At 47.0% G+C, this 26,539-nt stretch overlaps 3 protein-coding genes across 7 annotated transcripts; 2 read left to right on the forward strand and 1 right to left on the reverse strand.

Annotated features, from left to right (window-relative positions):
- Positions 1–386: 386 nt before the first annotated feature.
- On the reverse strand, positions 387–7,993 carry Ptges3l (prostaglandin E synthase 3 like). Of its 2 annotated transcripts, XM_032911797.1 has the most exons (7): positions 7,474–7,993; positions 7,020–7,133; positions 6,855–6,921; positions 6,645–6,743; positions 4,516–4,605; positions 1,635–1,688; positions 387–1,052 (listed from the first exon to the last, which is right to left on the reverse strand). In XM_032911797.1, exons 1-7 carry the CDS (start codon positions 7,479–7,481, stop codon positions 1,035–1,037), a joined length of 450 nt encoding a protein of 149 aa, XP_032767688.1. In that variant the 5' UTR covers positions 7,482–7,993; the 3' UTR covers positions 387–1,034. The 2 variants fall into 2 exon arrangements, with proteins under 2 accessions (XP_032767688.1, XP_032767687.1); XM_032911796.1 differs by having other exon boundaries at positions 7,020–7,851.
- On the forward strand, positions 7,943–17,920 carry Rundc1 (RUN domain containing 1). Of its 4 annotated transcripts, none has more exons than XM_032911790.1 (6): positions 7,943–8,480; positions 10,984–10,989; positions 12,174–12,332; positions 13,718–13,916; positions 14,452–14,568; positions 15,695–17,920. In XM_032911790.1, the coding sequence occupies exons 1-6, from the start codon at positions 7,950–7,952 to the stop codon at positions 16,561–16,563; spliced, it is 1,881 nt and encodes a 626-aa protein (XP_032767681.1). In that variant the 5' UTR covers positions 7,943–7,949; the 3' UTR covers positions 16,564–17,920. The 4 variants fall into 4 exon arrangements, with proteins under 4 accessions (XP_032767681.1, XP_032767682.1, XP_032767683.1 ...); XM_032911791.1 differs by having other exon boundaries at positions 15,698–17,920; XM_032911792.1 differs by lacking the exon at positions 10,984–10,989.
- A 3,398-nt stretch (positions 17,921–21,318) lies between these two features.
- On the forward strand, positions 21,319–25,012 carry Rpl27 (ribosomal protein L27). The gene is made up of 4 exons (XM_032911798.1): positions 21,319–21,641; positions 22,386–22,555; positions 24,729–24,839; positions 24,936–25,012. Exons 1-4 carry the CDS (start codon positions 21,561–21,563, stop codon positions 24,982–24,984), a joined length of 411 nt encoding a protein of 136 aa, XP_032767689.1. The 5' UTR covers positions 21,319–21,560; the 3' UTR covers positions 24,985–25,012.
- The last annotated feature ends 1,527 nt before the right edge of the window (positions 25,013–26,539 follow it).

Consider the following 26,539-nt stretch of genomic DNA (forward strand, 5'->3'; position numbering starts at 1 on the left):
TTTGTTTTGTTTGAGACAGGGTTTCACTGTTTAACTGTTCTGGCTGTCTTGGAACTTGCATGATAGACCAGGCCTGGAAGTCACAGAGATCCTCCTGCCTCTACCTTTAAAGTGCTGGGATGGGGCTGGAGAGATGGCTCAGCGGTTAAGAGCACCCGACTGCTCTTCCAGAGGTCCTGAGTTCAATTCCCAGCAACCACATGGTGGCTCACAACCATCTGTAAAGAGATCTGGTGCCCTCTTCTGGTGTATCTGAAGACAGCTACAGTGTACTTAAAGTGCTGGGATGAAATGCATTCACCACAACTGTCCAGCGATAATTTGGACTTTTAAAATATTTTATTTTTTTAAAGATTTATTTTATGTAACCACTGAGCCATCTCTCTAGCCCTAAAATATTTTATTTTTTACTTATGTGTATGTGCACCAAATTACAGGTGGTTGTGAGCCACCTGGTATGGGCACTGAGAGCCAAACTCTCATTTTCTGAAAACAAACAAACAAACAAAAACAACACTATATACTCTTGACCACAGAGGTACAGGAAGCTAACGGTCTAGGGGTCACAGGGACCAATCTGGGTGAGATGAAGTCTGTGTAACATCTTCCCACTGCAAAAGTGGCCAGAAGCTCTGAGAAAGAAGGGGCTTTCCACAGGGAGGGGAAAGTGCAAGAAGGAAAGAGAAGGATCATTCCTAGAATTTATTATAATCTCTTTCTTCTTTGGCCTTTGCTTTACCACATATAAACACGTGTCCCAAAAACCCAAGCATCCCAAGCACAAATCAGTGGGAAGTCAGCAGCCCAACCTGTCAGCTCCCCACCCCATCTGATGCAGGACCACACTTAGGTTCCCAGGGGGAAGACCTAACACATGGAGAGGGACCCTTCAGAGAGAGTTTCTGGAAGAGTTCTGAGGTCTCTGTGGATCCTGATGCACAAGGAAGGAGTTGAAGGAGAGCCCATCCTAGCTTTTCAGCACGACAGGAGGTAGCTACAGCCTCCTCCCCAGGTCCACTGTCACAGAGAGCTAGTTAGTTGTCAGAATCATCCTGGAAGGAGAAGACAAAGCACCTGTGGTTTCTATGGCGACCTTTACAGATGCTGTTCACCCGCCCTGCTCTTCTAAATTCCCAAGTCATGTCTCTTAGGAGGCTAACTTTGGGGAATGAGGTAAAGCACCAGGACTCAGTAAATAGGACTCTATTGTGTGCCACTTGTTTTAAGGATTTCAAATGGTGTTACTGCTCTGAAGAGTGTAGGCACTCCTGTTCTAGGGTGGGGAGGAAGAAGCAGGAGGCTGAGAGAACACTCGACCTTGTGTCAGACTCAGACTTAGTTTACCATGCAGAGAACTACTGTGCACCAGAGAATGGGATACACATTCTTATATGGTTGTGGGTTTTTTTTTCTCCTCTTCCTTTTTGGGACTTGTTCATGGTGGGAACTCTCCCACTGAGCTGGATCCAGCTTTAATGTGCTGTTTGTAAAGGGTAAAGGGAAGGGTTGGGGATTTAGCTCAGCGGTAGAGCGATTGCCTAGCAGGCACAAGGCCCTGGGTTCGATCCCCAGCTCCGAAAAAGAAAAAAAAAGGGTAAAGGGAAACTGAAAGATCTAGGGAAAGTATTACTTACGTCCAGATCATCCATGGCAGGGGGAGGTCTCTTAGTGCTGACCTTGTTCAAAAGCTAATAGAAAAAGAAACGGTCACAAGAGAGGAAGGGTGAGGGAAGAACGGTCTGAATGTTAGTAGAGAGGTTAAGACCACTTGCTGTTCTCTAAGACAACCTGCCTTTGGTTCCCAGAACCTACCTGGTGGCTTACAAAAGTTAACCTCAGACAGGGTAAGTATGTTGGCGCTTGCTTGTAATAGTAGAACTTAACAAGTAGAGGCAGGAAGATCAGGAGTTCAAGGCCAGCCTAAGCTCACAAGGCCAGCCTGGGCTTCAGGAGACCCTGACCCAAAAGCACCGGGGCCGGCCAGTTGTGGTGATACTTCCTTTTAATCCCAGCACTCAGGAGGCAGAGGCAGGCAGAGCTCTGTGAGTTTGAGGCCCCCCAGGTCTATAAAGCTTCTTCTAGGGCATTCAGGGCTACACAGAGAAGTCCTGTCTCAAAACAAAACAAAAAGGGGAAAGGCATGCAGGGCCTAGAGAGTTGGCTCGATGGTTAAGAGCACTTACATTGTAACCAAGTTCAGTTCCCAGCACCCATGTCAGACAGTTATGCTCTCAGACTTCCTCTGTCACCTGAGTGCACATGGCTTACGGAAACTCCTTAAGGCACATGAACACATGATAAAAATACTGGTCTGGGGGTTGGGGATTTAGCTCAGTGGTAGAGCGCTTGCCTAGGAAGCGCAAGGCCCTGGGTTCGGTCCCCAGCTCCGAAAAAAAGAACCAAAAAAAAAAAAATACTGGTCTGGAGAGATGGTTAAGGGTAAGAGGTGGTTAAGGGTACTGAACGCTCTTCCAGAGGTACTGAGTTCAATTCCCAGCAACTACATAGTGGCTCACAACCATCTGTAATGGGATCCTATGCCTTTGTCTGGTGTGTCTGAGGACAGCTACAGTGTACTCATACAAACATAATAAACTGGTCCCCAGCTCCGAAAAAAAAAAAAAGAAAAAAAAGTACAAATATAATAAATCTTTTTTTTTTTTCCTGGAGCTGAGGACCGAAACCAGGGCCTTGTGCTTGCTAGGCAAGCACTCTACCACTGAGCTAAATCCCCAACCCCATAATAAATCTTTAAAAAGAAATAAATAAATCTTTAAGAAAAAAGAATACCGGGCTGGGGATTTAGCTCAGTGGTAGAGCGCCACCTAGGAAGCGCAAGGCCCTGGGTTCGGGTCCCCAGCTCAAAAAAAAAAAGAACCAAAAAAAAAAAAAAAAAAGAAAAAGAATACCAAAACCATGATGAAAATTAAAAAAAAAAAAGAAAACTAATTTAAAGTGGGTGTCACAGACCAATAATTCTAGCATTCACAAAGCTGAGGTGGGAGGATAGGAAGTTCAAGACCAGCTTAAGCTACATAGGATGACCTTATCTTACAAAGGAAAAAAAATCATCTTACACACACTCAGAAGGAACCCTCCATGTCAATCCAGGTCTGGGGTCTGTGAGTTCTTTTACAATTTGAATTAAGGAGGTTCTGGTCTTCTTCTTTTCTTTTTTTTTTTTTTTCCGGGGCTGGGGACCAAAACCAAACCACCATGAGCCAACCCCAACCCCATCTTCTTTTTTTTTTTTTTTTTTTTTTTTTTTTTTCCAGAGTGGGGACCAACCTGTATATGCGCTCCTAGGGCGCACCTACCACTGACTAAATCCCAACCCCGAGGTTCTTTAAACCACACATGGCAGGTTGTAGATTCCTGACTTGTGAGAACCTTAGTAGATTCCTATGAACCACCTAGAATCACACATGAGAACAACAACTATAGAGCGGTGGGAGAGGTTTTTACATTTTTACAGAATGCTGACACTGCTCTATAAACAGTAAATGAGGCTGTGGGGCATTTTACTAATATGGTCCAGCAAGATGGCTCAATAAGAATGGGCAACTGCTGCCAAGCCTGACGACATGAGTTCAATTCCCGGGACCTCCATGTTGGAAATAGAAAACACACTCCCAAAATGTGTCTTCTGTTCTCCACATAGGTACCCGGGCTTGTGTGCATCTGTCCTTCCCAATAAATAAATAAACCAATGCATAAATAAAATTATCACATTGTTGGGTTTATTTATTTAAAGAATTTGTTTTGTTTTGTTTTGTTTTTCGGAGCTGAGGACCAAACCCAGGGCCTTGTGCTTGCTAGGCAAGCGCTCTACCACTGAGCTAAATCCCCAACCCCTAAAGAATGGTTTTTGAAGGCAGGGTTCTCTGTGTAGCCCTGGCTGTCCTAGAACTCACTTTGTAGACCAGGCTAGTCTCGAACTCAGAGATCAGCCTGTCTCTGCCTCCTGAGTGCTGGGATTAAGGCCTGTGCCAACACCACCAGGCTGGTTTGTTTGTTTGTTTGTTTAAAGATGGCTCAAAACTAAGAGTACCTGCTTCTCCTCCAGAGGATTCAAGTTTTATTTCCAATGCTCACATCAGACAATTCACAACCACCTGTAACTCTGGGGGTCCAACACACAACACACCTAAATAAAAATACCCTAGGCAAGGTAGAACACACCCTTAACCCCAATACTAGGGAGGCAGAAGTGGATGCCTTGAGTTTGAGGCCAGCCTGGTCTATAGAGTGAGTTCCAGACTACTCCATGGTTAAGATCCTGTCTCGAAAATAGATAAATAATAAATCTTTTGTTTTTCTTCTTTTAAATGTCGCTAATACTAATTTCTCTCGTTTCTGATAAATATGCAATGAATCAAATGTACAGGATATTAGCGCCAGCGAGTGGCCTGCTGAGGGAGTCCTAGTATCCCCACCTGGGCCTTGATAATTCCACAGCAAGGACGTGCACATAGACACAGACTGGTTAAGAGCGGCAGGTGCTGTGCTTCATACCTCTGCATAGTGTTCCACCTGAGTCAGCTCCATCTCGTCATCTCCTTCCCAGTCTCTCCAGTTATCGAAGTCCACAGAGAGCCACACGGGCTGTGAGAGGAAGCACAGACAGTCACAGCAGGGAGGACAGGAGCAATGGTGCAGGGAAAGAGTGGGGACGTGTGCACAGGTGGGGACCTCAGAGGGAAAAAGGTCAGTGTGGTACAGTGCTCCAACGTGTCCCCCACAAGCCGCAGCCACAAAGGTTCACCGGCACTTACTTGGTGCCAAACAGGATGCCAAAAACGCAGGGTCTGAAAAAAGCACAGAGTTCTACCCTCCAGGGGTTGATGGACTGGGGCGGTCAACATAACACAGAGCATCCTGGGACTCAACCAAGCAAGACTTCTGAGTTGCCGTGAGCTGGGAACTGAACCTGAGTCTATGGAAGAGCAGCCTCTGCTTTTAAAAACTGGGTTTCTCTAGCTGGGTGTGGTGGCACATTCCTTTAAACCCAGCAGTCAAGATGGCAGAGGTAGGTGGATTTCCAAGTTTTGAGTCTAGTCTGGTCTACAAATTGAGTTTTAGGACAGACAGGGTCGTTACACAGAGAAACCCTATCCTGAAAAACCAAAATCCAGGGAGAGAGAGAGAGAGAGAGAGAGAGAGAGAGAGAGAGAGAGAGAGAGAACAAAACTGGGTCATCTCTCCAGTCTCATATTTTACAATAAAATGGAAAAGAAGGAGCACGTCACTTTACACACAAATGGATGTCCCCCTTTGTTGGTTCTCTCTTTCCAGGAATGGGACCTGGGCCTCAAACTCAGATCAGTACAAGCACTTCTACCTACTGGGCCTTCTCACTTAACCCATGATCTACATGTTTTTAATGTGAGCAACAGACAAAAAATGACGAATGTTAGTATCCAGTCCATACCATTTTTCAGATTTGTTTATTTTTATCTTATGTGTATGACTGTTTTGCCTGCATGTTTGTATGTGGTCCACGTGCCCATGGAAGTGAGAAGAAGGTGTTGGCTCTCTGCAAACTGGAGTTACAGGCAGTTGTGCGCCACCATTGTGGGAACTGTCTATTGAATTGAGGTTCTCTACAGAGCAACCAGTGCTCTTAACATGTGCAGCCCCTCAGAATCATTTTTTTCTTTTTCTTTTTTTCGGAGCTGAGGACCGAACCCAGGGCCTTGGGTTTGCTAGGCAAGCGCTCTACCACTGAGCTAAATCCCCAACCCCCAGAATCATTTTTTAACTGTGGAAAAAAACCTACTGAATGAATGTAAAAGCAAGATTCAGCCAGCAGGTGGCCAACTTTCAGCTTTTAGAGGAGTAGTTGCTACCAAAGGGTCTTCAGTGTGGGAGAGACAAACTCAAGGTTATATTTAACAGAGCACACTGGGAACAATGGAATGAGTGGCTTAGAAATGAAAATATGGGACAAAGTCAGGCATAGGAATGCCTTTCATGTCACGCACACGCTTGTAATGTCAATGAGGCAGAAGGATAGCAAGTTCAAGGCCAGCCTCAGCAACAAAGAGCCTGACTCAAAAACAAAAGCCAGGGGTTAGGGATTTAGCTCAGTGGTAGAGCGCTTGCCTAGCAAGCGCAAGGCCCTGGGTTCAGTCCCCAGCCTGAAAAAAAAAAGAAAAAAAAAAAAAAAAAAAAAAACCAAAAGCAAACACAGACAAAAACCTACTTCTCAGGGTGGAGAGATGGCTCAGTGGTTAAGAGCACTGACTGCTCTTCCAGAGGTCCTGAGTTCAATTCCCAGCAACCACATGGTGGCTCACAACCACCTGTGATGACATCTGACGCCCTCTTCTGGTGTATCTGAAGACAGTGACAGTGTACTCACATACGTAAGATAAATCTTTAAAAACAAACGAACAAAAACAAAACAAAACAAAAAACAAACGAACAAAAACCTACTTCTCTCAGCAAACCCTGATGGATGGTGTCTAGACTAGAAGGAAATACAAAATACATAGATTCTAGAATATTTGGGAGATCAGATACACAGGACCCAGAGGACTCCCTCAATAGTGACTTGAAAGAAGGCAAACACCATTCCAGATATAACTGATACCTGGGTGCACAGAGAGAGCACAGCACTAGACCACTCCCTACACACTCACCTTTATATCCTCCTTGGTGAGTCGAGGCCAGGGCACCTTCTCCTTCCATTTCCTCACAAAACAAGTAATGGAGCGACCAGAGCGCTTATCCTGGGAGTCCTGTCAGACAGGATGCCTCACTTTTAGAGACTGAGTTTTAGGATAAACCTCCACTTTCCTTGCTTGGCCAGCCTTTCTGTCCAGATCTGATTATCCTTACCCTGCCCTCACCTTGGAGTTCACTTTGGCATAGAACTCAATCTCGTTGTACAGCTCCACACCATCACCATTCCTGCAGCTAAAGATACGGTAAAGAGAAATAGGAAGTGATGGGACAAGTTTTTGAAAGACCAGGAAGATAAGAACAGTTCTTGAGACGCCAGGCCAGTCTACTACCTGAACACGATGCGGTGGTCCTCAATGAGCACACTGACGTCAGTGCTGTCCTCAACGCAAAACTCCATGAAAACATATTTGGGTCTGTCGTACCACAGAGTCCGGGCGTGCTGCCTGAAGAGGTTGGAGGTGGGGCTTGGTAGGGGTGGGCAAGACTGAAGGCAATATGGAAAGGTAGAGGGAGGAGACCAGAGAGTCGTGTGCGGTGCCATTGAACCAGTCAGGGGAGTGGTGGGAGTGGGTGCAGGTGGCGAGAATAAACCCAGAGAGACAAAGGAAGTAAGGAATTCGAAAGTACATTCAGATCCCACAACGCCTCTCACCCAGTCACAGAGACGTGGAGTCTGGGGCTCTGATGGGAATCAACAGCCTCTACAAGATGGGGGGCAGAAAATCTGCAGGGAAACGGGCAGGAAAGTATGTAGGTCCTGTACTATGACGGCCTGAAACTCACCGTTCCATGGTGGCTCCAAGCTGCCCCGTGGCTTTTGGAGTCCCAAGAAAGGCCTCTATCTTTAGATCCTAGGAGGCCTCTAGCAGCTGCCTCTCCTTATATGGTAGGAGGAAGGGTTGAGAGGGAGGGAAAGGTGGCTTGACAGCAAAAGTGATCTGCCCTCCATGACTCTGGGAGCGTTTACTACATCTCGGGGGTCTTCAGATATAAACAGATCAGGAATACAATATCTACCGTCTTTGTCCAGGGAAAGGGCTACACTAGACCCTATAGGCAGGACATTACTTGTTCTCGGTTTCATTCACTTGTTCCTCCAACGCTAAGTATTCCTGTGTCTAATTCACAAAATGCATTAAAGAAGTCCCGAGGGGGCGGGGCGGTCCCTCCCCGGATTGGAGGCGTGCAAGCCCCGCCCACCGCTCAATCCAGGCTTCGCTGCCAGAGCCCGTTGCCATGGCAGCAAGGGGGCGCAACTGATGTGCGGTGGCGTTTCCGGGAAGATGGCGACGGTGGAAGTGGCTACGGAGCTGGGAACAGTAGTGACTGCTGTCGGGCCTAAGGCGAAGGACGAGGAAGAAGAAGAAGACGAGGAGGAGTCGCTGCCACCATGCGAGACTGTGCGCTGGGCTCCCGTGGGGGCAGTTGCCGAGGCCGGTCCTGGGGCGGCGACGTTCTCGGAGGAGGCGGCAGCCGAAGAGCCTGGAGCGGCTCCGGGCTCTCCTCCCGACGCGACTGTCCGCACGCTGAGGCGGTTGCAAGCCGAGCGGCGGCAGCTGGATTCGGCCCTGCTCGCGCTGTCCTCGCACTTCGCGCAAGTTCAGTTCCGCCTGCGCCAGGTAGTGCGGGGGGCGCCGGCGGAGCAGCAACGTCTCCTGCGCGAGCTCGAAGACTTTGCCTTCCGCGGCTGTCCTCACGTCCTAGGTTATGAGGGGCTGGAAGACCCTTGTGGCAGTGAAGAAAGCGATGTGCTGCCGGGGGACCGGCCACGGGTGCGCGGCGAGGTCCAGGTGAGTGTCTGCGGCTAGGTCCGGATGAGGATTAAGATGATGCAGGCAGGGAGTTTGTGGGTGGTGATGCTGACACGGACCGACGTAGAAAGGTTGAGGAGCGACCGAACTGGAAGTATTATAGGTATGTGTATACAAGATAGAGAGAATGGAGACAGGAAGATGCAGAAAGACATTTGACGAGCATTGAAAAGGAGTATTGAAAGGGCAGTGGGAGCCGTGCTGCCTCTGCTTACCTTGCCCAAGCTTTGAGGTACTGGAGTGTATTTGTGTCACACTCGCTACCCTGAGGTATACCACCAACCCTGACCATTTGTTGATAGAATGAACACTGAGAACGGGAGAAGTGGTAAGTGAAAGGGAAGTGAATTGGTCCATGGAAAATTTAAATTAATCCCTCATGCTTTTTTTGGCATATAGATAGGCTGTAATCTTTATGCTGTCTTATCTCAGAGGTTTGGTGAACAGACATCATCCATTGGCAGTGGAAAGAAACACATCTGATTATAAGGATGTCCTAACAATGTCTTCAGACTGTTCTTAATAACGGGGTTCTCTGAACGGGGCCTTCTGACTGACAAGTGCAGTCTTAAGGACACCGAAGAAGCAAGGACATTCTGTAAACCACACACGGGAAGGTTCCTTACAAACTTTGAATCTCTGGAAGCTGGGAGTTTTGAGACTGGCTGCCTTTTCTCCTTCCTGTTCCGAAGTTTGCAGTCCACATGTGGCTTTCTTCCCACTCAAAATGGCTCAGCCAAGAAAATTTATTGGCAGGAGATATTGACTTACGCTGATCTGAACTGTTTCCAGTTCCTTCCTTCTGGTACCCATATATCCTTGCACAAAGACCAGTCAACCACAGGTCACCAGATTTATGGCCAGGCCCTGTCTGGTAGTGAACAATGTGAAAGGTCCTGTGCAGATGTGGCATTGTCTCTATTGTTTATTGTCACTTTCAGAAAAAAATGTCAGGGTAATGACATAAAAAAGTGTGCTCCTGCTGATTAGCAGTTGACATCTGAACACGCAGTACCTGGAGTGGAGGGCATCTTTGGGCAGAGTGAATGTACCTTTTCTGATTTGGGGGGCAAAGGGGACAATCTTGGGGGTGGAACCCAGGAACATCCATGTTGTAGGCAAGCACTCTGTCACCAATTAAGCTTTGTCCTCAGTCCTTGAAATTTTCATAGCCCAGAACTTGCTATAGAATAATCTTGAAGTTTGTTTTTTTAATGTGCGTGCGTGTGTGTGTGTGTGTGTGTGTGTGTGTGTGTGTGTGTGTGTGTGTGTACAGTGCTGGTGTCGCTGGTGTCACAGCCTGCATGTGGTGGTCAGAGGACAACTTTCAGGAGTTCTCTCCTTAGAATGTGAGTTCTAGACGTCAAACACAAGTCTTCAGTCTTGGTGTTCCTAACCTTGAATTTCTCATCTTTCTGCCTCACCTTCTTGATTATAAGCATGTGGACCATCCGCAGTTATTCAGTGCTTGGGTTTGAACCCAGCACCTCGTGCATGCTATGCAGGCACACTACCAAGTTAGCTATCTCCCCAGTCTCTCCAGATTACTGTCAACTTTATCTAAATGTGTACCAGACTGCCTTGCCCCAGAACTTATTGGTCTTGCTGATAAATTTGTTTTCGTAATTCCAGCAAATATACTGTAATGATGACAGCGAGTGACAGACTCTGGCAGGTGTAGTCATGGAAACAAATCAGGATTTATAGCTGGCTTCTTCCTTGGCTTCACAAAGGGATGACAAAGATAGACTATGTCTTTGTTTCTTTCTCTTTTGGCTACTTAGACAGTTTCCCCCAGTTCATTATTTGGAATTTGTTGTTCTGCACCTAATAGTCCAAAAACATATAAGACATGTGTTATGAAGTCTGGAGAGATGGCTCAGTGGTTAAGAGCAGGCTGCTCTTGCAAAGGACCCAGGTTTGATCCCCAGCATCTGCATGGCAGCTCACAACTGTCTATACATCCTGTTCACATGATTGGACACCCTCTTCCAGCCTCTGTGGGCACCAGGCACTCACGTCGTGCACAGACATGCATGTGGAAAAATCATCCATAAACATAAGATAAAAATTTAAAGATATAAGGAGAAGAAATACATGCTGAGAATTCGCCCCATACTGAGCACAGTTCTGGGTGTATTGAAGATCAAAAGTCAAGGCCCTTTAGGAGTTTGTAGATTCACAGAGACAGATCCTAAACAAACACCATGATGACTAAGTGTACACAATACAAAGGAAGAAATGGCTTGTACTTCCTGGAGAAAACCAGGGAAAGCTTTCGGTGGAGGCCTAGTTACTACTGAGAAAAAGAAAGGGGTTCTGAGAAACAGTGTCACCACTCAGGAAGACCTGGAGAGTACCCTGAGGCACCTCGTGTTCTACAAAGCTAAAGGAGGGGGATTGCTCATTAAGAAGTTGAGCGAAAGCATAACTTTTTGTTTTTTTGTCTTCTCTCTTCTCTCCTCCTACCTTGCTTCTTGAGGGCTTGGTAAGTACCACTTTAAGGCTAACTTTAATACTGTGTGGATCCTAGTTTAAAATGCAGCCTTATGCCTGTGAGTGGTTTAGTTTTTTCAGTGGTGGTTAAGACAGAGTCTGTATACATAGCACAGGTTAGCCTGAAACTCACTGAGGAGTACTGGTGGGCACATGACATCTGGCTTGCTTTTTGTTTTGTTTCGGTTTTATAGTCAAAATGATGAAGACCCAGTGTCTAAGAATGTGTTGGCAAGACTTGATCCCTGTAAAGGACATTTAATAACTTAAAGGCTGGTAGCTGGCAGTGTGAAAGGGGTTGTTCACAGAGAAATTTTTTTTATGCATATGAGTACACTGTAGCTGTCTTCAGACACACCAGAAGAGGGCATCAGATCTCAATACAGATGGTTGTGAGCCACCATGTGGTTGCTGGGACTTGAACTCAGGACCTCTGGAAGAGCAGTCAGTGCTCTTAACCACTGAGCCATTTCTCCAGCCCGTTCACAGAGAAATTTACCCCACACATATGCCCACACTCTACACTGTTACTGTCCCATCCCTATGACTTGGCTTCTATATTTTTATACCTTATGTACTTACATTTCATTGTTTCCCATTTTACAAAAATAGCTATAACCTTTCCAAGTAGCTTTGAAATTTATAAAACTGGTTGATTTCTATATATGTAAAGCCTTTCTCTATACTTAGAGCCCAGGCTTTGCCTTTTGAGACAGAGTCTGTTGTAACTCACCCTTAAACTAGCTGTCTAGCTCATGCTGGACATGAACCTCTGATCCTCGAGTCTTCACAAGGCACCAACCCTGGCTCATCCCCCAGACAGTTGTGCAAAAATTGGTTTGCACAGAGTAGCAAGGAGTTATGCTGTGTCAACTGACCACAGAAGATGACACCTTTAACTCCTGGAGGCCATCTTACCTGAGTTTTCTCTCTCCTGACTTTGAAAAACAACAAGCCTATTAGCAAAAGGCTTCATTGTGTTGTATCGTGTTCCAAATGAGAACACAAATATAATCAGCTGCCCTGGGTGAAGTACACTGTTACTGCTGAACCTGCCTTGTCTGTTGCTTTGTTGAAGGTTTATGTTTCTCCCTGGTCATTATTGGCCTGAGAGTCTTAAAGTGCCTTGGGTTTCTCTTTTCTGTAAAATAGACCCAAGTGTTTTTCTCATCACAGAGTGAACAGGAAAAACGGGAGCGCCTGGAAACTCAGAGGGAGAAGCAGAAAGAATTGATTCTGCAGCTCAAGACCCAGCTTGATGACCTGGAAACCTTTGCTTATCAGGAGGGTAGTTATGACTCCTTGCCACAGTCCGTGGTCTTGGAAAGACAGCGGGTGAGCAGACCTCAGAGGTGACTCTGGCTTCTCCTGCTTACTATGTCCCTGCTGGTGGTATTCCAGCACAGCCTCTCCCCAGGGCACTCCTCCCATGGCCTTCCCGAGAACCCAGGGTCCAAATCAAAGGGAAAGTCTACTACTTCCTGGAACCAGTCTGTCTCTCTTGCTTCCTTCCAGAGTTCCTTTATCATGTGTTTCCATCAGTTAAAAGTGGTGAGAAATTAAGACATAATGAGTACCAGGTGCCAGGTGGTGGCCATGCCTTTAATCCCAGCACTAAGGAGGCAGAGGCAGGTGGATCTCTGTGAGCTTGAGCCAGTCTGGTATACAGAGTGAGTTCCAGGACAGCCAAGGCTCCACAGAGAAACCCTGACTAGGAAAAAAAAAAAAGGAAAGAATAAGTATATATTCACTCAGAAGCCTTTAGAGAAAGTAAATATGAAGCTTTGGGGATTTTATTTTTATTTTATATGTATGATTATTTTATTTATCTTTATTTTATGTGTATGATTATTTTGTCCACCTATACATCTGTGTATCAAGGGAATCAAGCAACTGCCTGTTGAAGTCAGAAGATGGTGGCAAACTGAAGTGGAGTTACAGAGGTTGTGAGCTGCCATGTGGGTGCTGGGAGCCCAACCCTGGTCCTGTGACAGAGAGCCAGTGCTCTTAACTGCTGAGCCACCTCTACAGCCCAAATATGAGGCTATTGGATCTTTAGCCACTTTAGACCATTTGTCCTTTTATTGGGTGAAAGGTTACTGGCCTGTTAAATTCACAGTACATGAAAGCTACCATTTCTGACCAAAAGAAATTAGGTGTTTTTTGTTTTGTTTGTTTCTGAGACAGGCCTTGTATAACTGGCCTCTTGTTATATAGTCAAGGGTAACCTTGAACTTTGGGCCTCCTGCTTTCCAGGTGCTCAGATGGCAGGTGTACACCTTCCCACCTGGTTTCTATACCAGAGAGCACGTACCCAGGTTTTCATTCATGCTAGGGAAGCACTCTACAAATAGCTTCATCCCAGCCCTGAGCTGAGCGAGGGCTCTTGTTACTCTGGAAGGAGAAGAGAATCTGTGTTCCCATCTGTCTTCTTAAATTATTGTATGAGTGTGTAGTCACAGACATTCTCTCCTTTGACCTTTCTGTGGGCTCTAACTCAGGTCACTAGGCTTATATAGCAGACACTTTTATCTGCTGAGCCATCTCTCAGGCCCCGTCTTAATCAGCAGCGGCATCAGTTTCTCCTGAAGTGGAAGGTCTGTGCAGATTTTATTTACCTTTGAGCACAGTAGCCGATTTTATTTACCTTGCCAAGATTCTCCTCCTTACTCTCTGCCTGAGAATCGGAAAGGGTACACTCATGGCAGTGGTCTTTATAGGTGATCATCGATGAGTTAATAAAGAAACTGGACATGAATCTGAATGAGGACATCAGTTCCCTGTCCACCGAGGAGCTTCGACAACGTGTGGATGCAGCGGTGGCTCAGATTGTCAACCCAGCTCGGGTGAAAGAGCAGTTGGTGGAACAGCTGAAAACCCAGATCCGGGACCTGGAGATGTTCATCAGCTTCATCCAAGGTCAGAGAACATCCGGGAGGAGGACTCAAGGACAGACAGTGTGCTAGTTCTGTGTGGACTAAGAACGTGTATTTAAGGGGCCAGTTCCTACGGTGTTTAAGAGACTTGAAGTGGGTATAGTGGTGCATGCCTTTAATCCTTGAATTCAAGAGAGGCAGAGACTGGCAGATCTGAGTTATAGTCCAGCCTGTTACATAGTATGAGTTCCAGGCTCGCCAACAGAGTGAGACCGCTCACGTATGCCACAGTAGGATGGAAAGAACATGATCTGAAGGTCTTTCAGGTCCAGTGTTGGCCTCATGGCTTTGAGCAGATCCCTCCCTTAGTCTTACTGGGGATGATTCATTCCTCATTTACTAAGCAAATATTATTAAGCCAACTGTGCTGTACCAGACAGTACAGACCTCTCACACAGTAAAGGGCAATAATTTATCAAGTTCTGATCATATAGTAGACACTATTAACTATTCTTTTCCCTTTAACATCTACTATGAAGGGGATAAATGCGTGTCTTGTTTTTAACTTCTGACAATAGATGAAGTGGGAAGCCCTCTGCAGACAGGAGGACACTGTGAGTGCAAGACCAGCGGGAAGGCAGGAATCAGTTCCACCAGAGCAGGCAGCAGCACACTGCCCCCAGGGCCTGACAAAGGTAAGTACGGTGCCTAGGATGCACAGGCTACAAAAGCAGAAAGTGGAAGGTGGAGGCAGGAAGATGGAGAGTTCAAGACCAACCTGGACTACATATGGAGAGCCTGTCTGGGAAAAAGAAAGGATGCTGGGGTTGGCTTAGCAGATGTTGGTACTTTGCTGCCAAGCCTGGGGATGGGAGTTGGATCCTCAGGACCTACATGGAAGAAGGAGAGAACTGACTCCCTCTGCTTATCCTCCGACCTTATGAACATCTGTATGCACGTGTGTACACACACACACACACACACACACACACACACACACACACAGATTAACATTAATGACTGCTTGGTTTTTGGGAAGAAATGGGAGAGGGGAGATGAGAATGGTCCAGGATGTCTTTTCGGGATGATAAAAACATTCTAGGGCTGGAGAGATGGCTCAGTGGTTAAGAGCACTGACTGCTCTTCCAGAGGTCCTGAGTTCAATTCCCAGCAACCACATGGTGGCTCACAACCATCTGTAACAGGATCTGATGCCACCTTTTGGTGTGTCTGAATAAAGTGATAAAAAACAAACAAACAAAAAAAAAACAACAAATTCTAATGTGGGTCACAGTAATGGATGTACAGCTCTTGAGTATAATTTTGAAATGACCAGATCTAGGAGATGTGTAGTACACACCTAGTGTAGAGAGTAGATGGGTTCCTAGAGCCCTGGTTTAATCCTGAGCTCAAAAAAAAAAAAAAAAAAAAGAAGCTGAGCTTGTTGGGATACACCTGTAATCCTACCACTTCAGAAACTGAGGCACAAAGAGGCCGAAGATAGTTTGAGGCCAACCTGGACATGGTATACCTGCCTGGATTCGCAGCAGTAGAGAAGCTGAGGGTGAGGAATGCCATGATAGCAAGATCCTTTGAAAACAACAACAGCCTGAGTTGTATATTAGAAATGGACAAGCTACACAGTAGCTCAATTATAGTAGCTAGTATTATCAGCTCTAATCGATAATAAGCCAGTCCAGCTACAGCCTTGCCTTCGTGTGACACCTGTCCTGTGGCTCAGAGGCAAGGCTTGCTCACAGCGGTGATTTGTTGAATGTCCTGTGTCACTTTGACCTCTCTAATGAGTCACTGTTTTCTAAGCAGCAAAGGCAGAAGACACGAAGCGGGTCCGGGAGACAGGGCTGCACCTGATGCGGCGAGCGCTGGCTGTGTTCCAGATCTTCGCTGTTAGCCAGTTGGGCTGTGCCACCGGCCAGATCCCTCAAACCCTGTGGCAGAGGGGCCAGGCAGACAGAGACTACTCCCCATTACTGAAAAGACTGGAAGTATCCGTTGACAGAGTAAAGCAACTAGCCCTGAGACATCAGCCACATGACCATGTCATCACCTCGGCCAACCTCCAGGACCTCTCTCTGGGAGGCAGAGATGAGCTGACCATGGCTGTGCGGAAGGAGCTGACAGTGGCTGTGAGGGACCTGCTGGCCCATGGACTATATGCTTCCTCCTCTGGGATGAGCCTTGTCATGGCCCCCATTGCTTGTTTGTTGCCAGCTTTCTCCTCGGCCCCTGAGACCATGCACCCCTGGGAGCTCTTTGTAAAGTACTATCATGCCAAGAATGGCCGTGCATATGTGGAATCCCCAGCCCGGAAGCTCTCACAGTCCTTCGCTCTGCCTATAATGGGTGATGCTGCTGTGACCCCCAAACAGAGCCTTCTGACAGCCATCCACCTGGTGCTGACAGAGCATGACCCTTTCAAGCGCAGCGCTGACTCGGAACTGAAGGCGTTGGTATGCATGGCACTGAACGAGCAGCGCCTGGTGTCCTGGGTAAACCTCATCTGCAAGTCAGGGTCCCTCATCGAGCCCCATTACCAGCCCTGGAGCTACATGGCCCACACAGGTTTTGAGAGCGCCCTCAACCTGCTCAGCCGCCTCAGCAGCCTCAAGTTCAGCCTTCCTGTCGACTTGGCCGTGCGCCAGCTCAAAAATATCAAAGATGCCTTTTGATGAGAAGGCCTAACCTTAGCCCCCACACACCTTGCTCTGGAGAAGTAGATGTCCTAGAATTGTAGATTAAAAGCTAGGGAGTCAGAGGAATGGTTAGAGACAGTTTCTTAGACCCTTTCTAGACCCTTCAGGTGGTCAGCTAATGGTAGCAAAGCCTACTTTTCTCTTTGAAGTTTAGAAAGATGTGACAGAGAGTCCCAGCAAAAATAGTGCTGGGGCCTGAGAGAAGGTTCGCCAGGTAAAGATGCTGCTGTCACACCTGGCAATCTGAGTGGTACAGGGAGAGCAGAGCTCCCACTAACTATCCTCTTACCTCCACACATGAACTGGAACATGTCAATTCCTGCCCAAACACAAGTAAGTGTAATAATAAAATCCAAAAAATAACAGTATCAGGACTAGAGATGTAGCTCAGTGGTACGGTGTGTGCAATGCATGCACAGCCAGTGCTGAGGATGCTAAAAGCAACAGAAGAAGCTGACCCGAGCCCACCACAGTGTGCCTGGCCCACTGTTGGAGCCTGCGGTAACAAAATCAGTTACCACACAGCTAATGCCCAACTCACCGTGCCATGTCTGATTTTTAGAAAATGCAGGTTCGCCCTTCTCTTCACCGCAGCCACAAGACACTGACCTTGAGGCTCCTGCTAGGAAGAGTCTTTATCAGAGCAGCTTTGAGGGCGCTAGGGCCAGCACTGTAATTCCAGTTATGAATTCTGATTCCCCTTTGTTCTGAGGGAGTTATGAGAAGGAGGTCTCCCTGCTGAGGTGATCTCACACTCAGTCAGCACTCCTCTCATTATAAAGAAAGACAGCTGATGTCCTTCCTGTGCTGTTTCGGGAAAGTCACTTTCTTCTGTGGGCCTCTCATGACTGACAGTCTCAGAAGTGAAAGCGTTCAGAGGAATTCCTGTCTGTCAGGAGCGCACAGCACTCACGGTGATGAGTTCCACTCATTGGTGCAACTTGTCCTGGAGACTGGAGGTTTGATCTCGCAGTGTGCACAGTGGCAGGGCCTGCATGACTGTGGAGGTGACTCCCTCATCATTCAGCTTGCAGAGGGCACTTGCTCCAGGACTCAGTGAAGATGGGTGAACCAAACTGCCCCCTGTACTTTGTTCCCGTGAAGTGCCCTTTGCCTTGTTTCAGCAATGTGTCACTTGAGAGGCATCATGGACACTTAGTGTTTCCCAGGGTTTGGGCTCGGAATGCGGCTCTGTGGTAGAGTGCTTGCCTGGTAAATCCTTAGCACCAACCCCAGGAGACAAAAGATAATTGTAAAATATCATGAATAATGATATATCTGTGATTGCTAATAAAGTTTCAGTATTTTGGGTAGCTTCTCTGCAAAGCCCATAGCTCCTCCTCACTTCCTAAGTCTCTCTAGTCCTGTCAGCCCATGTAATCTAGGTCGGTATTTATTTAGAAACTGTCCACTTCCACTCTGCCCTGGATTGGCTCAGGATTTGGTGGCAGTCTAGGTTTTGTATATGTATTGATTTGTCTGGTCAGATTCCCTAAGAAGGGCCTTGGTCATTTTGTTCATCTTGCACAGGCTATGGCATCCGCACAGCAGTGAATGGCATTATACATGCTGCTTCTGAAGACTGGTACTGTTAAGTCCACTCATGAGGCTGTCAGTGTTTGGGGTGGATGAGAGCTAGAATGGCCATATAGCATGGCCCAGATAGACCTCTGTATTGTCTTTTAACTTGAGTGCCCATGTGTGTGTGGGGACAGGGACATGAGCCCCATGACTCCTGTGTGGAGTTAGTTCTTCCATCACAGTATGGGCTCCAGGAACTGAACGCCATCACTAGGCGGTGGGATGTGGATGCAGCATGAGTGCGACAGCTCTCTGTACAGAGAATGGACCCTAGAACTGACGGCATTCAGAGTAGACTGCTGCTGGACTGTGGTGGCACACACCTTTAATCCCAGCACTTGGGAGGCAGAGGCAGGCAGATCTCTGAGTTCAAGGCCAGCCTGGTCTACAGAGTGAGTTCTAGGACAACCAAGGGCTACACAGAGAAACCCTGTCTCAAAAAACAAAGCAAACAATAAGAAAACATGTTCTTTTTATTTTTTAAAGATTTATTTATTTAGACACTGTAGCTGTCTTCAGACACACCAGAGGGGGGCATCAGATCTCACTACAGATGGTTGTGAGCCACCATGTGGTGCCTAGGATTTGAACTCAGGACCTTTGGAAGAACAGTCAAGCTCTTAACCACTGAGCCACCTCTCCAGCCCAGAAAGCATGTTCTTAAGTTCTCTGGAAGAGGCATAAGTGCTCCTAACCATAGCACTCCAGCCTCTTGGGTTTTGAATTTTTGATGTGTTTGAGCTTTATATGTAGACCAGGCTGGCCTTGAACTCAGAGATCCTCCTGCCTTCTCGTGTTTAGCAGGCTCGTGCCACTAGGAGGAGGCCTTGTTTTGTTTTTGAGGCAGTCTTCTATAGCCTATGCTGGTCTTGAACTCATTATGTGGCTGAAGATGACCCTGAACTTCTCTGATGCTCCTTTCACTGCCTCCTGTTGGGGTTATAGTTGTGGACCAGCACTCTGGACACGGACCCTTTTGTTGAGGTACATAATAGTGTGTCAAAGACATCTCCTTTACCATTCATTTTGGCTCCCTAGTGCTTCACACTCGGTGTTCTCCAATGCATTAGAGACACTTGCCAGTCAGAAGGCAGCCTTCAGGAGAGCTCAGTATGAACCTGCAGGCTCACACCATGGAAGCCATGATGTATAGGGAAATTGATGTGCAGACAGACATCAAGCCAAAGGGGTGGAAGAGGTTGAACATCGTAGTCTGCTGCTCCTTGATAGAAGAGTCCATTCAGAACTGGTGGGTGGGGCCTGGGGAGATATCCTAAGAGCATTGGCTGCTCTTGCTCTGCCAGAGATACCTGGGTTCAATTCCTAGCACCCACATAGTGGCTACAACCATATGTAACTGCCGTTTCAGGAACTCTGATGCCTTTTTCGGGCCTGCATGCGGGCATGAATGAGGTGCACAGACATACATTTGGGCAAGACACCACATACATAAAATTTTAAAAAATTTTAAAATGTTTTTAAAAACTGATAGAAGAGAGCTGGTGAAATGTATTCTAGAATTGGTAGGTGAGGGAGCTTGGTCTGTTCATCACCTTGGGAAATGCTTCCTCCTGCTTCAGAAAATATTTTAACCTGGAGTCACAGGTGGAAGAGCCTGAGGCAGGAAGGTTGCTACGAGTCTACGTGCAGCCCAGGGTACACAGTTTTACACACACACGCATACATACATACATACATATATATATAACCATTTTAATTGGATATAAAAATGTAAGTATAAGCTAGGAGTGGTGGTTGGCCCCTGTAATTCCAGGATGCATGAGGCTGCAATAGGAGGATCACTGAAAGCTGGATTCCAGACTAGGCTGTAATATGAGTTCCAGGCCAGTTTCAGCTACAGAGTAAGATCTTGTCTCATTAAGTGCTAGCCAAGTGGCTTAGAGCTGGAGAGCACTTACTGCTCTTCCAGAAAAGCCCAGTTTTCTTCCTAGTTGCCCCATCAAATGGTTCACCATAGCCAATAACTCCAGCTCTAGGAGATTCATTCATTCATTCTCTCTTCTCTCTCTCTTCTCTCTCTCTCTCTCTCTCTCTCTCTCTCTCTCTCTCTCTCTCACACACACACACACACTTTAAAACACACAGTACATTGATACACACATAAGGCCATAGAGTCCTCAAAAAAAAAAAATGAAAAAAAACGTAATTGATAAACAGGGGCTAAAAGAGATGGCTTTCATGCTCTGAGCACTTTCTGCAGAGAACCCAGGTTCAATTCCCAGCACCCACATAGTGACTCACAATCATCTGTAACACCAGTTCCAGGACCTCCAACACCTTCTTCTGGCCTCCTTGGACAATAGACACTCACCTTGGTGCACATACATACCCACAGGCAAAAAGGCAAAATACTCATACACAAAAGTAAAAATAAGTCTTAATATATGTATATATTAAGATAACATATATATACATATATATGAAAATATTAAAAATATATTTTAAAAGCTAGAAGTACCACATGCTTATTTTGGTCGATAATATCTGACATCTTCGGGTTGAAGATTGGAAATGAGGACGCTGTCTGATAGTTCCCATTTTCCATCAGACAGTACAGGAGTCATTTTGTTTCTTATGAATAATTTTAAATTATTATTTAAATTAAAATAATTTTTTAATGTATTTACCTATTAAAGGTAGGGTCTATATTACCCACATTGGACTGGAACTCCTGTCTCAGTCCCTCAAATGTTGGGATTACAGGCTTGTGCCACATCCCCCAACCCTCACCCCCGCAAAGCCTGGCTCTTCTTCCAAAGCAAAACTGTAAATTTCAGCCTCTGTCCCCCACCTAGTGGCAGAGCAGGGGACTACAACAATGAAGGCGATAGAACAGAGTGTAGACTCCGGTGTCCTCCTTGCTCCTCCCTCCACAGGCCGGAACCTGAACTCTCTGCTCCTGCCCGCTGCTGTGCTACTAATAAAGCTTAGTTCAAAAACAAACGCGCTGCCACCCGCCCTCACGAGCTCCTTCCGCCAGCAACTTTGACCACCAACCGCAGGGCTTGGCTGAGCCTGAGAGGCGGGACAGGAAGTGAAGCCGCCTCTCCGCAAGGTGAAAGGTTAGCGGAAGTGGCCTTCTTTCCTTTTTGCTGGGTGCCGGCTGCTTGCTGTCGGTGAGTAGAGGCCTTGAGAGGGTCTTGCAATCCGCCGCCATCGCGGCCCCGGGGTCGGGTTGCTGGGCTCATTCAGACTCTGAGCCTTTGGCGGCTTCACGACAAGTTGCGTCCCTCCAGTAGAACCTCCGGGCGCGTGGCCTAAAGTGATATAAAGTCGCGGGCCTACGACCGGGGCTCGCACGTAGAAGTCGGCTCCGGGGCCTTCCGCTTTACAGACTTCTGAGCGGCTCCTTGTCTTTGTTCTCTGCAGAAATGGGCAAGTTTATGAAACCCGGGAAAGTGGTGCTGGTCCTGGCTGGACGCTACTCCGGACGCAAAGCCGTCATCGTGAAGGTATCAGACCTCCGGGGCTCTTTTGACTGTTTGCATGTGGGGATTTCGGTTGCTGTATAAGATGAACCGGATCGGATTTTAAGACCTCCTATCCAAGCAGTTCGTCCAAGACACTGGCGAATGTATAATGAATATTAGTGGTGGCCACTGTATACATTGAACATATTACAGCTGTGGTGTGTAATTCTTGCAGTAACCTAAGACCTAAGTAACTTAATTTCAGATACTAAGGTTTAGAGGTGTTGTTACTTAAGGTCAGAGTAATAGGTGCTGCAGCTGAGAGCATGTAGCTTGAGAGAGACTTCTTCCACTTAGATAGCATCCCCTGGGTGTATTTAAGGCTTAGGCTGCCGGCTTTGTAGTCTCAGCTTTAACCTTAATTAGCCTCATGGAGGAAGGCGTTAGGTGGCACCTAGCATCTGAGTGTTAGCTGTTGATGGACTTCTAACGCTCCTTGGGACAGGAGTCAACACTGGCTAACTCAGTGTCCTGTTGGCTCTTAGCATTAAATCACTGCCCTCTACAGTGGTCTAAGGATGTTGGGTATGGAGGGTGTATTAATAAACACAGTTGTGGGTTGGGGATTTACCTCAGTGGTAGAGCACTTGCCTAGGAAGCGCAAGGCCCTGGGTTCTGTCCCCAGCTCCGAAAAAAAGAACCAAAAAAAAAAAAAATAAACACAGTTGTACTAAGATAGGATCAAGGGGGGTAATGTGGCATTTTTTTTTTCCTTTTCTCACTTAGAACATTGATGATGGCACCTCCGACCGCCCTTACAGCCATGCCCTGGTGGCTGGAATTGACCGCTATCCCAGAAAAGTGACAGCTGCCATGGGCAAGAAGAAGATCGCCAAGCGATCCAAGATCAAGTCCTTTGTGAAAGTTTATAACTACAACCACCTCATGCCCACAAGGTGAGCCTTCCAGAAGTAGAAGTGGGAGTTCCTATCCCACCGCCCTGGAGGGGGCAGCCTTGTGGTGGCTGTAGTGGAGAAAAGGCCGTCACGTTCCCTTTACCCCTCTCCTGCCTCTGCATCCTCTTCCCTACCTCTTGAGAACGCTAAGCTTCTAAGCGTGTGTAACCGTGCAGCAGATGCAAGACCCTGGCTTACCACAGTGCGGTTGGGGGAGGGAAGACTTGTCAGCGTCTGTAGTTCATTTTGTCTTCTGGGTCTGTTTTTGTTGTCTTTTTGCGCAAGGCTTCCTCACATTTGGAATCCTGCATTCTGGGTAACAGGTGTGAGCACCCTGTCTTTCTCAGGTCGCTCTCGTCTTCTCTTGACAGCTTCACCGAGTATGATTGAAGTTTTTTATTAAGTGTGGATTGTTGGATTTGTCTTTCTTCAGGGGTACACAGGACAATCTGTTCTGCTTTCTCTCACCCTTGTACAAGATCGTTTTCTTTGGGCCATGAGACAGCTCAGGGCCTGCTGCTTGTGACCAGAGCTCAGTCCCTGGAACCTGTATAAGGGTGGAAGGAGAGGGCTCTGTGCAGATTTGATTTGAAACGGGATAGAGAGACAGCTTAATCATTATGGTGGTTATTTTTTTTTCCTTTCCACACAAATTCATTAGGCAGATACTGTGTCACACATGGGAGAGGTTGGGCATTAATAACCCAAAACTGGGTGCTTGACCCCCATCTCCAGAGCTCGGTCTTACAGGGGTGGTTCACCAAAATGCCCTGTAGACTGGACACAGCAGTTTATACCTGAAATGCTAGAGTCTAAGGCATGAGGATTCCAAGTTTTAAGACCAGTAAGGATAATTCAGTGAGATCTTGTCTCAAACCAAAATAAAAAGGGGGCTGTCACGAAAATCAGTGGCGGGGTTGGGGACTTAGCTCAGTGGTAGAGCGCTTGGCCCTGGGTTCGGTCCCCAGCTCCGAAAAAAAAAAGAAAAAAAAATGAAGATCAGTGGCAGCTTACTGTCCTGTGGACCCCGATGTCCATCCCACTCCTGTAGGAAAGAGAAGTGAAAGGAAGGTCTGGTGCTAGGAACAAGTTTCCCAGACAAGGATACAGGAGAGTAGGAAGATGCTACTTAAGATGGTACAAGTCCAGGGAAGCAGGACATTGTCAGCCTAGAGCAGTCAGGGCGGAGCCAGGTCTCTGGTACCCCAAGAGCACTAACTGGGGCAGGACTAGCCTAGCAGAGGCTGCTTCTGGGATTGGACCAAAGACAGCAAGCATTCTCTAGAGCAACAAGGGCCTAACTCACCATGCGATGCTCTGTAGACACCTTCATAGGATGGTTATTTTATTTTGGCGGAGCAGCTGGGTTTAAATTCCAGGACCTGACGGTTGTTACATGGCTCCAAGCTACCTATTCGCCATCTCCAGGAAATCAGACACCCTTTTCTAGTCTCCAAGTGAAACCTGGACTCACATGCATAGAAACACATGATTAGGAATTTTTTTCCCACATCAGTTCTAGGCTAGCCAAGACTAGTTTGAACTGGCTAATCCAGCTGCCTGTGCCTAGAGCTAGGATTAAAGGGATTCACCACCACCCAGGTTGGTTAGTTGGTTGGTTTTTGCCTGCATGTATGGCTAGGTGCACATAGGTGCCGAGAACTGGTCCTAAGTGCTGACAGTGGACTAGTATGTGCGCGAGTACGCTCTCTCTCTCTTCTCTCTTTCAACTCTTAACAGACAAGGTGGTGAGGCACAGTTAGGATCCTAGCACTTGATAGGCAGGTGGTCTTCTAGCCAGAGCTGGTTGTCAGCATTTGTTGCTGGGACTGTCTTACTCTAGGGTCCTGGTAGTTTGCTCAGCTCCGCTAGTCTGAGATCTCATCTCAGCCCTTCGGGTGCTGGAGTTAGGCCTGTACCACAGCTGCCTAAGGAAAATCCAGCTGGCCAAATAGCCAGCTTTGTGCAGAAGGTAAAGTCTGGTGTGATGAATCTCACCTTTTAAAAGGAGTTTCAAAATGAGAATTTCCACGGAATCTCATGGGGGTGTGGCATAGCTTCAATGGGCATTCCTGGCTATGCTGCTGAGGGTTTGTATCCTGACCACTCCAGGTCTCTCGAGGAATTGGCTTCCTGGTGTCCCTAGCTAATCTCCTTTGCACTGTTAACCCAGGTACTCTGTGGATATCCCCTTGGACAAAACTGTTGTCAACAAGGATGTGTTCAGAGACCCAGCACTGAAACGCAAGGCCAGGCGGGAGGCCAAGGTCAAGTTTGAGGAGCGGTAAGTGTGTCCTGGTTTTGTTGAATCCTGTCAAAGAATTTGTTTTCCTGTTTATTTTTTTTCCTGTGTGTCACTTGTTTATTTTTTCCTTTCTAGATACAAGACAGGGAAGAACAAATGGTTTTTCCAGAAGCTTCGCTTTTAGATGTATTTTTGTTTTCGTCATTAAAAAATTAAAAAATAACAAGTTGTCTGCCTATTTATTACATTTGTTTGGGAAGAGAGACCAGGGAAATGAAACAGGTGTGCTTCTGTGAGTCTTGAACCACAAGACTTGGTAACCTTCTGGTGGCTTGACAGCCTCCTTGAGGAAGTGAACGTTTGCCCCTGAGCTGTTCCTGGCATTTTTAATGAGAAACCTGAGTATCCTCAGAAACAGGGGAGGGGTAAAGGTCAGCACTGCCTCTCATTAGGAACCTCGCTCTGGTAACACAGGCTCCTTGACAATGCTGCAGGAAAAAGAAGCAAAGCAGAGGTTAAAATAAGGCCCTCCCACTCGGCTGAGGTGGCATTTCCCTTTAATCCCAGCACTCTGGAGGCTGATGCTGGTAGATCTTAGAGTTTGCGGCCAGCTTGGTTCACTCGAGTTGGTAGGCGGGGTCAGTCTGGTCTACATGGTGAGTTTCAGACAGCCAGGATAAGTGTTTTGAAGCCACTCTCAGCCCTCACCACATGCACACACTCAGAAAATGACAGGCATGTAGACAGTGCTCAGACTGGCAGGTGGGTTCTGAGGCTGAGGCCAGCCGGTGTCACACTGGCACCATCTGAAGCATAAGGGAACGCTAAGGTGCTGGCTGGGGCAGGGTTAAGGTTTGTCCAGGGTATTTTTCTGCATTGCCAAAGTTTGCTGGTGCTAACTGACTCTAGAGGAATCCATTAAGATATCCTGGGGCGGGGGCTGGAGGGATGGCTCAGTGGTTAAGAGCACTGACTGCTCTTCCAGAGGTCCTGAGTTCAATTCCCAGCAACCACATGGTGGCTCACAACCATCTATAATGGGGTCTGATGCCCTCTTCTGGTGTGTCTGAAGACAGACATTGTAGTCATATTAATAAGTCTTTTAAAAAAAAAAAAAGATATCCTGGGGCTGGATGCACCAATGACCCAACAGCTAGGAGCTCTGCTCTTGCCATTTTGTTTCCCAGCACCAATGTCACATCACATATACAAGGTCACACACTGGTTTTAAAATTAGGGGAGGGCATGGGGTTGGGGATTTAGCTCAGTGGTAGAGCGCTTGCCTAGGAAGCGCAAGGCCCTGGGTGCAAGGCCCTGGGTTCGATCCCCAGCTCTGAAAAAAAGAACCAAAAAAAAATTAGGGGAGGGCAGGTGCATGACAATACCAGCTCAAGTCCTAATACTCCCAGGCCTACACAATGGTATGTGGGTACCCACGCAATAGACAACTTTTATCGGTCCCCAGCTCCGAAAAAAAAAAAACAAAACTTAAAGATCTGCAGGATATGGGGTCTTTTTTTTAGTGATGTGGTTTTATTTTGGCCTGCATGCTTGAGGACGTCACGCCTTGGAGTTAAGAGTTGCAAAAGGCCATGTGGATACTGGGATTTGAACCTGGGTCCTCTGAAAGAACAATACTCAACTGCTGAGCCCTTTATTTTGGGGTTTCTCTAAGGCTGCCCTGTAAATCTGGACTAGGCTTCCCTGGTCACAGATCCACCTGACTGGTTTCTTTAATC

Source organism: Rattus rattus, chromosome 9, assembly GCF_011064425.1.
Source record: "Rattus rattus isolate New Zealand chromosome 9, Rrattus_CSIRO_v1, whole genome shotgun sequence".
NCBI classification, from domain to species: domain Eukaryota; kingdom Metazoa; phylum Chordata; class Mammalia; order Rodentia; family Muridae; genus Rattus; species Rattus rattus.

Excerpts from the sequence above, each read along its gene's own strand:
- Ptges3l (XM_032911796.1), bottom strand. The coding sequence starts at position 7,231 with ATGGCACCGCACACGACTCTCTGGTCTCCTCCCTCTACCTTTCCATAT. Across the intron at positions 6,922-7,019 it reads GACCACCGCATCGTGTTCAG|CTGCAGGAATGGTGATGGTG; the intron begins GTAGTAGACTGG and ends CCGTATCTTTAG. Across the intron at positions 1,689-4,515 it reads AGGTGGAACACTATGCAGAG|CTTTTGAACAAGGTCAGCAC; the intron begins GTATGAAGCACA and ends TTTTTCTATTAG.
- Rpl27 (XM_032911798.1), top strand. The coding sequence starts at position 21,561 with ATGGGCAAGTTTATGAAACCCGGGAAAGTGGTGCTGGTCCTGGCTGGA. Across the intron at positions 21,642-22,385 it reads GCAAAGCCGTCATCGTGAAG|AACATTGATGATGGCACCTC; the intron begins GTATCAGACCTC and ends TTTCTCACTTAG. Across the intron at positions 22,556-24,728 it reads AACCACCTCATGCCCACAAG|GTACTCTGTGGATATCCCCT; the intron begins GTGAGCCTTCCA and ends CTGTTAACCCAG.
- Rundc1 (XM_032911790.1), top strand. The coding sequence starts at position 7,950 with ATGTGCGGTGGCGTTTCCGGGAAGATGGCGACGGTGGAAGTGGCTACG. Across the intron at positions 12,333-13,717 it reads TGGTCTTGGAAAGACAGCGG|GTGATCATCGATGAGTTAAT; the intron begins GTGAGCAGACCT and ends TGGTCTTTATAG. Across the intron at positions 14,569-15,694 it reads GCCCCCAGGGCCTGACAAAG|CAGCAAAGGCAGAAGACACG; the intron begins GTAAGTACGGTG and ends CTGTTTTCTAAG.